Raw genomic sequence first — 15334 nt, forward strand, 5'->3', positions numbered from 1 at the left:
GATAGACGAGCGGCTGTTTAACCTGCCGCTCGGGCCGCTTCGGGCTGTTTAACCTGCCCGAACATTTGTTAATGCCAGCAAGAGATGATCTCCCTTCTGATGGGAGGAAACAGAAAACAACCATGGAAAAATCCCTTGATAAATGGCCTGTGCCGGCCTTGAAATGACTGCAATACTCCTTGGCGTGAAAGATGGGCCAAGAAAGATGAGCACATGCATGTTCCACTCGGGGAAAGACTTGGTCATGGATGGGTTTTCCAGTCATGGATTTGGTCATGGATGCGGTCATGGCTGAAACGAAGGTAATTCAAGTGCACTCCAGAATCCCGGCAGGGATGCTGTATAGTACATTGTGCACATTGTTATAGAGGTAATGTACTATGCAGCATTTCAGAGGGGATTCGGGATGCGATCGATCATGCATGTGCTCATCTTTCTTGGCCCATCTTTCACGCCAAGGAGTATTGCAGTCATTTCAAGGCCGGCACAGGCCATTTATCAAGGGATTTTTCCATGGTTGTTTTCTGTTTCCTCCCATCAGAAGGGAGATCATCTCTTGCTGGCATTAACAAATGTTCGGGCAGGTTAAACAGCCCGAAGCGGCCCGAGCGGCAGGTTAAACAGCCGCTCGTCTATCAAAGGCCGTGGCTCTTTCATGCTGTTCCAGACACTTAGCTATATCTCCAAGAGAGATTGACATTGCCATTTCTGTTACAGGAATGCTGTGCTAAGGAGGCCTAAGCTGAAGTGAAAGGCCTCACGAACCAAAGGAAAAAACACCACACGGACGACCCAAACAGGGACGGGCGGGCGGGCGCACGCTGAACAACAGAAACATAAGGAACTGAACCCAAGCACGCTATGTATATGGCCCTGAGGACACGGGCCATGGCGATGCTCGCCCAAGGGCCTTACGCCAGCTAACCCAGCTTCCACGACACAACGCAAGCCCGCATTCATAATGGGCTCAATGTTTGCGGTAAAGTTGAGGATAGAGTCCTGCTGAACGTTCTGGTCATCATCTAGGCTGCCGCCCCACTTCCCCGCACTTTACCCCCTCTCCTGCTCCATGTTCTTGGAAAGTTTTAGGCGAAAAGCTTTTACCTGCTGGCATTTACAAGCATGTGGGCTGTGTGGCTTTTCCAATGACTAAAACGGTTTTTTTCTTGCATTAGGCATCCCTATGGCATAGACACGTCGGTTACCGACCGTTTTGAACACTACTGAGGTTCGTTAACCAAACTGACCGACTAATGAAGACACGTTAACCGGTCAGTTGGGTAAACAATCCGTTGGGTAAATGGTCAGTTGGGTAAACAGTCAGGCAGGCTAAGTGGGTGGTGATCAGAATGGCTGTCTTGATCGCGAGGTAAATATGTAGTTACAGCAAACTAACCCATCTAGGCCATATGTGCATATCTGTCACCCCTTTCACCCAGTCAGGTCACGATATCGAACCCTAGGTCAAATCGTTTCAGCCGGGCGAGAAATTATGTTTGGACCGTTACACACGGCCACATGGACATGGCCAATCCTACAGGTCGGGGCCCCCCTGGGTGCTTCACGCTGGGGCCCCGCCCCAAAAGACCAGAAGATCGCCTGGGTAAACAATCAGAAACTTGTCAATAAACGGGTGGAAAAGACGATCCATAACGGCTTGAAAAGTCGCAGGAGCATTAGTCAAGCCGAAACTAATGACTGTATACTCGTAGTGACCAAAGGGGGTGCGAAAGGCAGCCTTCGGGTTGTCCGACTCAGCAATGCCGGATCTGGTTATTCCCCTGTTGAAGGTCAATCGAGCTAAAGTAAGCAGAACCGCGCAGCTTATCGAGCAAATCATCGACACGCGGCAAGGGATAACGATGATTCTTAATGGTCGTAGCGTTCAAACCCCGGTAATCGATGTACACATGCGTAGACTACCTACCATCTTTCTTACCCACAAACAGGATGGGTGCAGAGTACTGGGAAGTGCTAGGACGAATTATGATACCCTTCTTCAGCAAGTCGGTAACCTGGCGCTTGACTTCGTCCAGAGTTCCAGAGGGGTGCCAGAGGTGGTTCATCGGACGTGTCACGGGAGTCGTGCCAGGGGAATGCGATTGTCACAGCAGTGGACCCCGAACGGGTAGAGTGCAGCGCCCCTAGGAGCGCCTCCCGCACAACAAACTGTGGGCCTTATTCAGAGAGAACTCGGCCAGGCCGTACTAACTTCACTGGACACAAGGCCTCAGTTAGTACAGAGGGGTTCAAAGTGGTCCTAATCCTCTAATCCAGGGGGTGGGTACCGGTCAGCAATCCTCTAATCTCAACAGGGGTGGACCACTTCTAATCCCTAATCCAGAGTGGTGGTCTAATCCATATCCTAGGGTCGTGTTCTATTCCTAATCCTGTGGCCGGGTCCCAATCCCAATCCTGGGGGGGGATCCCAATCCTAATCCTGGGGCCGGACCGCAATCCTAACTCTGAGGCTGGGGTCCCAATCCTAATCCTCTTGGTCGTGTCGTAATCCTTATCGTGGAGCTGTTATCGTGTGACTGATTCGGTAAAACTTGGTTACTAAAACATTTGGTTAGTACGCTCATACAGAGAAGATGAGGCTCCGACGTGAGGCCCCCGACCTCATCATTGTACATCGGTAAACGGCAAACAACCTTGCCTGCGTCGTTTGACATATAAGAAAGGGTGGTGAATTGTGAGGCACGTGTTCCCAACGTTTTGGCAAGTTATCCCGTGCCGCAAAAGCAGTTAAACGAGCCCAAAAGTCAGAGATAACATCGTAAGTAGTGCGGTTCAGCTATGATGTAGATACGGCCATGTTGGCCTGGAGACCTTCCCTAAACAACAAACGGCGACAGAGATTGAGTGAGCTGTTGACCGCGAGCCAAACAACCTGCCACACACACCCTTGAATGGAGGCCGTTGGATTGCCCAACCACAAGTTAGCCCGGTTAAAAAGGTCTGGAAACTCTAGTTCATTCTGCAGAGCCTCATGAAGAGCCAAAACACGATAGTACAGTCCCAGAAATGATGCCGACGATCCCCACAAACCATGGGCACATGTGCCACAGGGACACGAAGCAGCAGGGACGCCTCTCTAGTGTTGCGCCCTATGCATAGGAGCGGAAGGGAATCATCAAGAGCCAAACAGCCGCCAAAGGGCTTCCTTATGTTCGTTATCCAACCGAAGTCGCCACATGCGCGACAGAGTACGACGGAAGTCCAACAAGGTGTTGGCCAAGTTGTCCGGCGATAAGACGATATTAACAGCATCCAAAATAAAATCCTCATGTTTTTGATCAAGCGTTTGTAAAGAAGGGTGAGCCGGCGCATGCGGGAGCACATGTGGACGTGCGTGGGAATTGACGCGAACGAAGCGAGGTTCCTGTATATAGGGGACTACATACTGATCGAATATCTTTTTTCTAATCTCAATCCCAACGCAGGCGATTCCACGACTACCACGTCCATATTACACATCCTGATCCACATGCTAGTTGTACAGGTATGGGGCCACGCACCCCCCAGCCATGTTGGCCCCATCACCACCACCACCACCCACACGCTCACCTGCCCACCCGCCCACACGCTCACCTGCCCACCCGCCCACACGCTCACCCGCCCACCCGCCCACCCGCCCACCCACCCACCCACCCACCCACCCACCCACCCACCCACCCACCCACCCACCCACCCACCCACCCACCCACCCACCCACCCACCCACCCACCCACCACGCACGCACGCACATGTTACTATGATGGAGAGGACCCGATCCTGTGCGACGACGTTTGTGGTGAATCGTCAGTGAGAGACCAATCGAAGGTAGGTCTGGAGGGTTGCCAGGGCGATGTGCTGCTGGTGAAGACATGTTACGGAACATACTTCTTGGGGCTTCGTTGTCTTTTTGGAGATGTGAAAGCTTGGCGTTTTAGGTCTGCGATGTGTGTGTGTGGTCCACATTGCAGGAACACAGCCAACTAGTCCAGATAAGGCCAAAACTGAACCGACGACGACGCGGAACAACTTCGGGAGAACACATAGACGGGTATGCACAGCACAGAGGCAACTGTGGGGCGGCACCGCCACCGCCACCGCCACCGCCACCGTGTGTGTGTATGTGTGTATGTGTGTGTGTATGTGTGTGTGTGTGTATGTGTGTGTGCGTGTGTGTGTGTATATGTGTGTGTGTGTGCGTGTGTGTGTGTGCGTGTGCGTGTGTGTGTGTGTTGGGGGCCAGGAAGGCGGCCTCTGGTATTTGGTTGTCGGATTACTTCCATTCTGCTCTCGCCTCTCGCCTCTTGCCTCCCGAACCGATGGAACGGAGTTGGGAGTCGGAGTCAGGCGTGGAGTTAGGGTTGGATGGGAATGGGTTGGTGGTGGTTTGCTGTTCGAGGTGGGCGTGAGCTCGCCTTTGAGAGGGCTTTGGTAGGGCTCAATTCTTGTGCGCCTTGTGTACTTTTGGCGGACAAGGTATTATTGCTACGGTGGGACATATTACCGCTGATGGTTGTTGTTTATGTGTGTGTGTGCTGGAACGCTGAGGAGGGACTATGCTGGGACGAGCGAATCGGGGGTTCTTTTGTTTGTCTAGTAGCTCCTCTCGCGTTTGTAGCACACCGCGTTCGAGCAGTTTTGTTTTGTTTTGTTTTGTTGCGCTTCATGACTGTTTTGTGACAGGTGCTATGTGACATTTTTCATTTTTTGTGTCGGAAACAAAAATTAGGGGGTAAAAACAAACGTATGCCTTTTTAAATTCACATAACGCAAATATAACCTAAGAGAGCAAAGTTGAACGGGTAAGCTGGCCAGGGCTGTTTAGGATGTGTGTGAGAGAAAGAGGGATTTTTGTACTTCATATGTGCCCTGCAGCATCTTTCTCGGATATCGTGCTGAGGACCTGTGCGGGTTGGCAACATGGCTTGGATTAGACAGCAAGGTAGCTATAACCTCCGCAACATGTGGAACGAAGTTATAGTTTGGCCGACTTTAACCCTGCTTTGCAACGTGACTTCCATTTGGGTCTGATTTGTGTAAGTCCCGTGTTGAAACCCTGTTGAAAAATCGCAAGTTGCAGGATGTCCTGCTTCTTAGGAGATGTCGAATCAGGGAGGTTCTGGTCCCGCGGGTCCGTGTCCCATACAGGATTCCGCGGAAGTGCGCTATTGTGCATATGTTTTCCGGTACATCAATCAAAACAACAAGCTAAATTTTGTGCAAAAGCTTATATTGTTCATGTCCAAGAAGAAACTGCTACGGCAGCAAGTTCATGTGGTCGGTATGTGATGCGGTGCTGACTTAGATTCGTACTTTGTGATAGCGTCTGTATGGATGGGCGCTGCAACCTTGGCCCAGGTATGGGAAAGTTGATCCATGTGCCGTGGTCAATCCAGACAATCTTAAGTAGCACTCGTACCTTTGCAGTATCTTTGCTTGTGTTGGCCCTTGCCAGCTTTGGTAGAATTTTGTAAAATAGCTAATTTCTTAACATTTGACGACGCAGGAGCAGTACATCTGTTCCGGGAAGAGACGATACCCTCTACAGTTTCAGTCGAAACTTGTGAATTCGTGGGAAGAGTTGCAATTGTCCTGTTTATCTTCCCTTGATGTGGACCATAGGGCATTATCGGGAGGTTTATGGCCGCTGTCGTTGAAAGCTGCGTCTGAAAGGTCCTTGAACATTTTTGGTGACCCAGCGTAATTGCAAGCTACTGAACATCTTGTAACCATGGGGAGTTTTGCCAGTACTCACAAAGCTCGGGCGGATAAGGCTACCACAAAGCCAGAGGCAAGCGAAACCTTGTCGACTGCGACCGCACCGACGGGTAAGCACTCACCTGGCTTTTACTTCATCACGAACATCGAGTGTCAGGGGACACTGTTGAGAACAAATCCTATCCTAACTGCCGGGCGACGGGCTGTGGCCTCGTCGGCTGATGCCAACCTGCAGCTGCATCGCCAACGGAGGATGTGAAAATGGATGAAACAGCCGACTCCTTTGGCAAGGGTGATTCCATTACGGAAGGACAGTTGGAAAGTCTTCGCGTTAAGGACCCTCAGGTGAGTCTTGGTGCTTTGAGGATTTAATTAGCTCAATAATTGATTTCTGACGATGCTACTTTGCTCAAGGCAACTCAAACTTGACGGTGTCGGCACTGGGTAGATGCTAGCCGGTGTGTGCGTACCTCAGGACAAGGGATCAGCTTCGTCGTTGTACTCGCGCCTCGTCTGAAACGATTCTCGAGTTGCATGGCAGCTCGCAACACACGTCTTGTTGGCCCTCAATCAAACACGTTTGGCTCGCAATTTTGCCGCCATGTGCACGTGTTTCCCTCTCCCTTCTCCCGCGTTAATGTCCTATCACAGCTCAGCACAAAACGTGTGGCAATGCTATAATTGCACCACCCAAGTATGCGGATGCGGTTTTCGATTATCGGGTTCTTTGGAGTGGGTCCATCGACATTACACAAGAGTACAGACTTGCACATATGTGGTCGATAAGCCAATTTCGTTGCGTCGACCTGGCTTCGTTTAGAGCGGCTCAGCTAGACTCTCAAAGCTTGTTTGCCCTGACCCAGCCACCCAACGTTCTGCTGTCAATTAACTTTGTTACTTGTTACAACTAAAAACATGACACGGATTTTCCGCCTTTATTTATTTGCCTGGAACCTGCCGTTGCACCCTTTCGTGTCATCTGCACGCCCGGACGCAATATGACCCATCTCACAGGCCTGGAAGGGAAACGCCTCCCCGCGCCCGCGGTCCGCGCTAAAGCACGGGAGCAGTACGGCGTCGTACGGCGCAGATAGCGAGTCGTCGGGGGGTGTTGTGGAGCGCACACCTTCGGGCCGCCGAATGCCCCGCAAGGTTTCCTTTCAGGTAGGCCTCCTCTCTCTCTTCTCTGGCTTCCTCCTCTCTGTGTGTTTGTGTGCGTGTGTGTGTATGTGTTTATCTGTCTGTCTGTACGTGTGTATGTCTGTACATGTGTACATGTGGTGTTTCTTGCCAATTCCGAGGCGCACGAGAGGCGTTTTGTGCGTGTATGTCGTACAGTTTTCTGCAAAGATCAACGTCGTTACATATTTTCATCAATTCGTAAAAAGATGCCATTTGCTTACATACATACATACATATATACATACATACATACATACATACGCACACAGGTTCAAGGTCTGGGTAGTCCCCAAGAGCTCGGCGGATCCTCGGCTGCCGGAGGCGGCAGTGAGGCCGGGGAGGGCGTGCCGGCGCACAAACGAGTGAAGGGGAGCGAGGAATTTTCGATGAGGTTCCTGGTGGAGAAGTTTTACGGCAAGGTACGGTAATGTCGTACCGATGCCGTACGGCTCAGCGGAATGGGTATTTAGGACGAAGTGGAAGGGTCCGAGCTTCTTCTCGTGTGGGGTGACGCGACATCATGTTGCGCGGTGGAATGGGGGAAAATGTCGATAAGGCAGCCGAGTTCGGAGCGGATTCCCATGACGATTTTTCGAGAAGAAAGGGAAAGAGAGTGGGGATGGAAGAGTGTACGGAACTTGATTATGAGGGGGGTGGGGGAAAGCGTGGCCTCGGGGGTTAGCGGCGGCCGCAGGGAGGTGGCCACGTCACCCACGCCCTTGCTTGCCCTTGTCGTACATATCTCGTACACACCTCTTCTTGGTATACATTCCCTTTCACCGTCCCCCGTTAACCCACATGGGCGCACACGCTTATTGACTTCCGTACATACACACACGCGCCGTTCCCCACCTCCCCGTCCCCAAACCCCAGGTGTTGGCACTGAAGGAGCTTCAGCCCTTTTTTGATGGGGTAGATATGTTTAAGGTTGGTGTGTAGGGGGGGGAATAGGGGGGACAGGGGGGGCCGGAGGGAAGCACATTCAAAAAAGTTGCATACATACATACATTTCCCCTCGTTGCCATTTCCGTAATCGGCGCTGAGATCATTAAAGGACAGACAGACACACAGACAGACAGACTCACACACACATTTAAGTATGGGAGAGGGTGGAGGGAGAGAGAGGGCCAGTACTTGCCATGTCTCTATTAACATCAATGGCATATACCATTGCTATACCAATACATGGCGTTAGAGGAATGACAATTGCATCTCTTAACCCCCTTCACCCCCTCGTAATGAATATGTACATTGTACGACACTCGATGTTGACATGCTGACGTACATACACACCCACACAAATACACACGTGGTTGTGTATTGCTTGTGTGTGCAGCTCAAGAACCAGCAGGAGGCGCTGATGCTGCTGGTGTTTGGGGGAAATGAGTTGTTGGAGGTGAGAAGTGGTGGGAGAAGGCATCCTGGTCCAGGTCCCATCCCCGATTTTGGACGGCTTTACTAACATCATTGCCTCCGTAGAAGTCCACCACCACCACCATTACCACCAATACCGCCCCTCCTCACCACCACCGCACGCGCACTCTCCCCCTCCCCTTTCCCATCAGCCGCAGCAGTCTTTCCTCCTTGGCATCAGCTTCACTCGCTCGTGGTTCGTCTTTTCCCCCCTTTCCTCCCTTACTTCTAAACAGCAGCGATTCATTTTTTTTACTTCCAAACAGCAGCGATTCATTTTTTTTACTTCCAAACAGCAGCGATTCATTTTTTTTACTTCCAAACAAGTAACGTCTGGTATTGAGTTGATCGCACAAAGCGTACGAACAAGTGTAGGATATAATACGACATTTCCGCCCTTGCGCCGTAGGACGAGCTTCCAGGTTTATCTGCCGACCTCCGTCTGATCCACTTGCACCTCCTTTTTGAGGGCCTCAATTTGTCACATTGGCAAATATTTGCAGACACTTTTGGCCAGGTGAGGGTGGTGGGGGTATTGGAGGAGAGAAAAACCGCGCCTGGTCTCACTCCTTCCTCGGTCATATGTACGGCGATATGTACACGGCCATGGTGGTTATTCTGTACGATTACATGCACGTAGCCACACACCCTCTCTGCGTCACATATGTATATAACATGTATGTATGTATGTATGTAACGTGTATGTATGTATGTATATATGTGTGCAGACTTTGGACGAGCTTCCCCAGATCCCCGAGGATGTGAAGCAGCGGGCCAAGGACTACATGGCAACTACCAAACACCACTTCAGACCCATTGAGCCGGAGGAGTGGCCGCCGAAGGTGCGTGTGCTTGGGGGGAGGGAGGGGAAAGGTGGGGGGAGAAAAAAAGGGGGAACAGGGGGGTTGAGAGGTCGCGCCGGGGAGAGGCGCTGTGTGTGTGTGTGTTTTGATGATTTGAGGCTCTGTATGGCATTGTCGTATCCAACGTACCGCCCTTAACAAAACTCCTGTCTCCCATGTCTGTCTGTCTGTCCGTCTGTACCTCCGTCTGTCTATCTGTCTGTCTGCCAGGTGGTGTACAAGGGCTGGACGAAACGCAGCTGCCCTTTTCATTCCTCATTTAAGCGCCCGTCGGCCGTTCAGACGACTTCTTCTTCTGCAGTGCCGCCGTCGGCAGGAGCACCAGCACCAGCCGCAGGAGCTTGTTGTGGGGGGGCGGGGTTGACGACGAATGGACTACTACAGCATCAAGAACAACATCACCACCATCAACAGAAAGCCGACGGTGATGATGATGACGGCGATGATGACGACGACGAGTTCATCTTGCCGGGAATTAACAGCCCCTTGCCAGTGGTGCCTGGGCAGGATGTCTCGGCCTCGGAAGCCGCGGGGAACTCCGCGAATACGTCACAACCTGTGTCTTAAATGTAATGGGATGCATGGTGAGGTCGTGAGGTAGTGGGGTGAAGGGTGGGGGTGTCGCGTAACGCCTGTGGCGGTAGGTAATACTACTACTTCTCGGACGTTACGCTTGTTAGCTGTTGTACTGTTGCTACTAGAACATTACTACTGATAGTGGTATTGTTAGCAGCATCACCAGCAGTAGTAACAGCAATAGCAGCAGTAGTAACAGCAGTAATGATACTGTTGATAGTAATGATGATGGAGTAGAGTGGTACTCGTTTTTGTGCATGTGTGTACGTGTACGGCGGGGTGTCTCGCATATGCTTAGCTACTGCTGCTGTTGCTGCTGTGGTTGTTAGAGGAGTGCCCCTTGTTGGCCAGCAGCAGGTGGTGACGGTGTTCCTTTTTGTGTCTTATCTGTGAGGCGGTTAAGAGGATGGCAGTACCGTACCAGTTTGTAAACGCCGCTGGCTTGGGGTGTATGTATGACTTAGATTACACTGTGGGCCGCGAGAGCCGGGGGCCGAAGCCGAAACACAGCGCAAGGCTTGGGGTGTATGTATGTATGTACCTATGTATGTACGTATGTATGCATGTGTTTGTGTGTGTGTAGATGTGAAGTGGGTGAGGGACCCCCTCAGAGCACAGAACGACAGCTTTGTCTTGAATATCAATTGCTTTGATCTAAAACCATAGCCGTTTCTGTCAGCTATGGGGATACAAGCAACTGGTTCTAAATTCAGTTGTGTGTGTGTGGGGGGGGGGAACAAGAGTTAGGCTGTAGGGAGGAGAAGGAGAGGAGAATGCGCGCAGGGCGCGGGTGGCTGGGGCGGTGAAGCGGGCGGCACAGGAAGGGGAACAGTGGTACATACTCTAGCTGCTGCCCTCGTCGCTGACGTGCGCCAATTACATGCCTATTTGCGGCAACTGACAACTTGCTAATGATGCAGCAATGATTATAATTAATGAACGCCAAGACTGGATCAAGGCCCCCGACACGGAGTCAAGTCGCAGGACAGGCCCCAGGGGACTTGATGGCGTATCTCAATTGTGTCGTGTGTATGCATGTATGCATATGTATGTATGCATGTATGCGCTTGAATGCATATGTATGTATCTCATGTATGCGCTTGAATGCATATGTATGTATGCGTGTTCACAACTGAGCCGCGTGCGTGCGGGTGTGCGCGCGTGTGTGTGTGTGTGTGTTTAAGGTGCGCGTCGAAATGTATGTATGTATGTATGTATGTGTATGCAGAGTTTTGGAAATGTGGATGGGCCCCTATACCCCCCGCTTCCACCATTCTCCTTCCCGCCCTCACTCCTACCTCCCGCAGCCCTACCCCCCCGGACACCTAATCGGCTGGTGGCCCATGTAGGCGCTGGTTGCTGCCGGTGCCGCCTTGTTACTGTTACGGCCTGAGGCCTGATAGTGAAGGAGAGGGATTGTGTTCGTTGATTACCGTTCCCAACGTATGTGTGTCTGTCTGTGTGTTGGGCCCCGGGCGGTTTGTCGGAGTTGTTCAGCCCCATCTGTTGACTAGCTATCGTAGTCCTTGTCATTGTCCCTAAAGGCCTCTCTCCCTCTCTCTGGGCACCTTTTTGTGTGCAAGTCTTGTGTCTCGACTTGAAAATGGTAAGAGAGAAATTATTGCGACGACAGAACCATGTTACAATTTGGGGCCAAGCGGCTTTTGGCGCCTTTTGCCATCTTGTGGTGGTGGTGGTGGTGGTGGTGGTATCAACGGAGTTGGCCACTCCAGGAGGGCTGCGGGGCCCCCCCGGGCCCTTTACTACTAACCCTATCTGCCCCTGTTTCAGATGTTTTGCCGATTTGGGATCTTGTCATAAAAACATCTACATGTCTGCAGCAGAGTCATTCTCAAACATCATCATCATCGCCACCACCGTCGTCGTCGTCCTCGCCATCGTCATCATCGTCGCTAATTTTTTCACGGGATGCAAGATCATTCTCAAAAACGTTCCCAGATCACTGTTTGGGGGCCTGTCAGGGCGGGCTCCGTCACTAATTTTCCCTTCTTCCTCTTCAAGAGAGAGAGAACTCAGGGCTCAACCTCTGCTGCTCCCTTTCCAGGTACGGTGTGTTTTGTTGTTCTACACTTATGGGTAAAGGAAAGGTTCCAAGAGGCCAAACAGCTCCTCCTCGGTCGCCATGGCACCACCCCGGAGTCCCATCCTTCATACCCCTGCCCCACACCCCACACACCCCACCACACAAAAAACACAGGTAAAAAAGGAAAACACAACCCTGGCGAATCCCTTCGTACTTCGTCTTCCCCCCAAGCAGCCAAACATCATATCCCAACAAATCCATCCAAAGCCAAGCCCACACAGCACACATACACACCGCCGCTCCTAAATAATTACTCCGCACCCTCCGCGTCCTCCTGGCCCTCAACGTACCCCTCGCCTGCCGCCGCCGTCGCGTACGACTCGCCGTACATCCCATCCATCGCCGCCGCCCGCTGAGCTCGCAATTCCGCGACCCGCTTACGTGCCAAGTAGCCCCGCATGTGCGACTGCACCATCACTGTCGCCTCCGCCGCCATGTCGTCCGTCACACCCTCCGGCAAGTCAATACCCAACGTGCTGAATGCGCCTCCGCCGCCACTGGCACTGGCCTCCCCCAGCTCGGCTCCCGCTGCATCAAGGCCCCTCAGCGCCGCCTCCGCCTCGCGCTGCAATCGCTCAGCCTCAGCTTCCGCGCGGATGACCGCCACCTCTCGTCGCGCGTGGTAGCCTCGGTAAGCTGCCTGTACCTTAGTCGCCGCTGCATCCAGCGCAGCGGGGTCGGGCTCCGGCTTCGCTAGCGGCGGCGCCGCTGCCGTCAACGAAGGTCGCCGGCCGCCAGATCCAGGCCTTGTCGCCGATGTTGGTCGCGCAGAAGACGGCCGGGAGCCTGACGGAGCCGGTGGCGCCGCCGCCGCCGCAGGCGGCGGTGTCGGCGTGCGCGTTGCCGCAGCCGGCGGAGCCGGTGGCGGCGTTGGAGTGCGGGCCGCAGCCGGTGGAGCCGGCGGCGGCGGCGGCGGCGCCGCCGCGGCCACCTCCACTACCCCCGAGCCAGCGACGGGCCGTGCGTTAACAAAATCCGCTTCATCGTCCTCATCGTCGCCCATGAGCGCGGGATCCCACTCATCGGGCAACAGCACCTTGGGCTTGTTGGGGTTGTTTTGAAGGAGGTAGCTGGCAATGAAGGTGATGGCCTCGAACTTGTCCGCGGAAGGCTTCTCCCGCGCCAGCGCCGCTAGGGCCTTGGACAGCGCGGGCTGAATGCGTGTGGCGATGTAATCGGCCGCCACGGCGGGATCCGTCACGGGGTCCGGCACCAGGTGGGGGAAGAAGAACTTTATCTCCCGGGCTGCGCTGGCGGGCGAGTCGCTGCCGTGGGTTGCGTTTTGGGTACCGTCTGTGCCGTACAGGGCGCGGAGGCTGAGGACAGCGGTAGGGCGGGGAAGGAGGCAAGGACGGTGGGTTTAGTGGGGGAGATTGTGAAAGGAAAAGAAAAGGTTTGTTATGATGTTTCTCCTTACCACAGCAGGGGTAAGGGATTGCAGCTCCCAGTGCCAGCGCGGGGCAGGGCTGGTGTGGGCGCAGGTGCAGGTGGCCCAGAGAGAGGGCTCTCAGGTAGTGGATGTCTGGATGTCTGTCTGGTGCCGCTTTGGTTTTGAAAGGGTCAAACGGTGAAGTGTCCCGCCTTGAAACCTAGCTTGCCATTCCCCTTTTCAGGCCCATAACATCCGATGTGCTTCCTCCTTACCATTTGGGTTGCTCAGCACGGGCTTTGAAAACGTTTGTGGGCCCCATCAGGGCGCGCCACGCCAGGATGGCTCCAGGCTTGGCGAGCACCAGGGCCCAGATGGGACCGCTCGTCATAAAGCCCACCAGCTTGGGAAAGAATTCTTTCCCATAATGCTCCCCATAGAACTCCTCCGCGCGTGCGCGTGTCAGCTGCGCAGGGAGCATGCCGCGGGGGTACCCAATCCCGTACAGCTTAGAATTGCTGACGAAACCTTACAATTACATACATTGCTTGGAGTTTAGATTGATCTATGCGAAGCGGGCATTGGGTGCTGCGTAAGCTGTCAAAGACGGAGCATGTTCTTTTGCAAAGGGCAAGCTTCACGGAAAGACATGCCAAGGCAAACATTTATCACCGTATATCTTACCTGCAACTTTTGCTTTGCTACAATCGTGAACCCATTAAGCTCGATGAGTTGCATAATCTCCTGAGCCTTGCCTGCCCGAACAGAATCGGGCTTTAAGAGAGCTAGCGTTTTCTCTACGTCTGTCATCGTTGTAAGCTTCTATGTTCAAGCGAGGGTAACTGTCGAAAAGTGCGGTAGGTGAAGTATGTATTGAGGCAAACTGTTAACTACATGCGCTCCAATGTAATAAGGCATAAGATTTAGTAGAAATAAGCAGTTAACACTTGCTGGGGAGACAAGGAACTCGTGTGTGTCGAAGTCCCTGCGAACACACGCGACCCTCCTGGAGCCAACAAGAATTTTGATCGTCGCTCTTGCCCCACATCGGTCGCTAAATCAATCCATCATTACTGTAATGTTGCTCTTTGCTTGACGTCAACAAGTATTTGCAAAATCGTGCTTGCATCATCGTTAATTTGGAATTTACAATTACGACGACTACTGCCGCTGTGTCCTTGGACAGCGGTTCATTTGTCGCTGCTCCTGACTAGCTTAAAGAAATGGGAAAGAATGATTTCCTTACCCCCAAAGCGGTAGGTGTTCTTCTTGGCACATTACTTCTTCGGTTCAGGTTACTTTAGCGTGCCCTAGAGCCTCCATGTGTTGTGAGATTATCATGGCTCATATATGCGCGCGCAGATTGCAAATAGAATCAAGGCAAAGGGCTTGCAGAAGCTTCGCTGGTACTGCCAGCTCTGTCAGAAGCAGTGCCGCGATGAAAACGGCTTCAAATGTCATCAGACCAGCGAGGGGCACAAGCGGCAGATGGAGCTGTTTGGGATGAACCCGCATCGCGTGGTGGAGGGCTACTCGGAGGAGTTTGAAAAGGCCTTCATGGAGCACCTGCGACGCGCGTAAGCAGGAATCCGCAGTGGCCTCCCGTTAAACGCGAGCCTTGAAACACGCAAGATTACAAGCGCAGAGGGTAACTGCGCTGCCCGATCGCGGCCATCTCATTCCCGCAACCATTACCAAGAAGTAAATTGTTGCATAGAAAAATAGATGGCGACCACCCTGGATGGGTGGGTGGTTCCCACAGGGGTAGGTGGCGGCACAAGTGAACTGCGTGGCAGTAACTGCGGTTCGTCTTAACCCCCCCCTTTTTACCTTCCCTCTCCCTCCCTCCCTCTCCCTCCCTCTCTGTCCCGCTCCCGCTCCCTCTTTCCCCCCCGTACCCTCCGCTACCAGACACCCCTTTTCCCGCGTGTTGGCCAAGAACGTGTATAACGAGTACATCACTGACCGCCACCACGTTCATATGAACTCGACTCGCTGGCTCACGCTCACGGAGTTCGTCAAGTACCTGGGGAAAAGCGGTGGGAGGGGGGTGCGGGGAGGGGGGAGGAGAGGAGAGGTGGGAAGGGGGGAGGGGAGGGATGTGGTGTGAAG

General features: G+C 53.1%; 3 protein-coding genes across 3 annotated transcripts in view; 2 read left to right on the forward strand and 1 right to left on the reverse strand.

Moving 5' to 3' along the window:
• Positions 1–5728: 5728 nt before the first annotated feature.
• On the forward strand, positions 5729–9740 carry VOLCADRAFT_91162 (uncharacterized protein; the record flags this gene model as incomplete). Its single annotated transcript, XM_002950658.1, has 9 exons — positions 5729–5825; positions 5951–6060; positions 6730–6879; positions 7167–7316; positions 7771–7824; positions 8234–8293; positions 8720–8827; positions 9039–9152; positions 9384–9740. 9 exons carry the CDS (start codon positions 5729–5731, stop codon positions 9738–9740), a joined length of 1200 nt encoding a protein of 399 aa, XP_002950704.1.
• A 1636-nt stretch (positions 9741–11376) lies between these two features.
• Positions 11377–14118, reverse strand: rsp23 (spoke specific nucleotide diphosphate kinase). Its single transcript, XM_002950770.1, has 3 exons — positions 13907–14118; positions 13498–13688; positions 11377–13169 (listed from the first exon to the last, which is right to left on the reverse strand). The coding sequence occupies exons 1-3, from the start codon at positions 14030–14032 to the stop codon at positions 12104–12106; spliced, it is 1383 nt and encodes a 460-aa protein (XP_002950816.1). The 5' UTR covers positions 14033–14118; the 3' UTR covers positions 11377–12103.
• A 330-nt stretch (positions 14119–14448) lies between these two features.
• spl4 (splicing factor-like protein) overlaps positions 14449–15334 on the forward strand; it is a 7580-nt gene continuing 6694 nt past the window's right edge. The window contains exons 1-2 of the mRNA XM_002950659.1: positions 14449–14799; positions 15134–15261. Of these exons, the coding sequence (XP_002950705.1) occupies positions 14573–14799; positions 15134–15261 (355 nt within the window). The 5' untranslated portion in view covers positions 14449–14572. The remainder of the gene's footprint in view (positions 14800–15133; positions 15262–15334) is intronic.

Source organism: Volvox carteri (assembly GCF_000143455.1).
Source record: "Volvox carteri f. nagariensis unplaced genomic scaffold VOLCAscaffold_20, whole genome shotgun sequence".
NCBI lineage: Eukaryota > Viridiplantae > Chlorophyta > Chlorophyceae > Chlamydomonadales > Volvocaceae > Volvox > Volvox carteri.